Raw genomic sequence first — 751 nt, 5'->3', positions numbered from 1 at the left:
GACCTGTGAACCAGGAGGTCAGGGTTCGATTCCCGGTCAGGGCACAGGCCCAGGTTTCGGGCTCGAATCCCAGTGTGGGGCGTGCAGGAGGCAGCGATCCATGGTTCTCTCTCATCACTGATGTTCCTCTCTCTCTCCTCCTCCTCCCTTCCTCTACGAAATGAATAAAAATACATATTTTAACAAGTGACCAAAAAGGTCATCTCGCCCGAGGCGGCTGCTGTTTGCGCAGCTTCGGTCCTGGCAGCTGGGCTGCTCATGGAGACAGAACGAGTCTCCCTGTGGTCCCCCCTCCGCCCCCCGGTCCTGCTCCTCGGTGTTGGGCTGGGATCCATCGGGTTTCTTCCCGTGATACCTTAGGGCCAGGCTCCGTCGCCCCCTGGCTCCGGGTGGTCTCGCTGTTAGCGGCCCGGCCAGGCTCCCAGATGGTCTGGGTGTAGGAATGGGGCTCGACTTCCCGTCCATGCTCCCTGGCACCCTGGGGCCCAGGCCCTGGCCAGACCCGACCACAGGGATGGTCCCAGCACAAGGCCTTGTCCCCTCGGCTGGCCCGAGGTCCTGCTCCCTTGCTCCACCCGAGCAAAGCCCCTGAGCTGCCCCCTCTCTGGCCCAGCATCCCTCTGGAGGGCAAGAAGCAGATGTGGCGGCATGACGTCATCCCCATCCTGGTGCACCTGCTGAGGGACCCGGTGGAGGAGGTGAAGGCCAACGTCGCGGGGGCCCTCATGTATGCCACGGTGACCACGGAAGG

General features: G+C 63.4%; 1 protein-coding gene across 1 annotated transcript in view; it reads left to right on the top strand.

Annotated features, from left to right (window-relative positions):
• RSPH14 (radial spoke head 14 homolog) overlaps window positions 1-751 on the top strand; it is a 20,348-nt gene that overhangs the window by 18,869 nt on the left and 728 nt on the right. Inside the window, exon 4 of the mRNA XM_006768773.2 lies at window positions 614-751. Coding sequence (XP_006768836.1) covers window positions 614-751 — 138 coding nt within the window. The remainder of the gene's footprint in view (window positions 1-613) is intronic.

Source organism: Myotis davidii, unplaced genomic scaffold, assembly GCF_000327345.1.
Source record: "Myotis davidii unplaced genomic scaffold, ASM32734v1 scaffold43, whole genome shotgun sequence".
NCBI lineage: Eukaryota > Metazoa > Chordata > Mammalia > Chiroptera > Vespertilionidae > Myotis > Myotis davidii.
The sequence above is the reverse complement of the archived record's forward strand: the minus strand, read 5'-3'. Positions and strand labels throughout refer to the sequence as shown.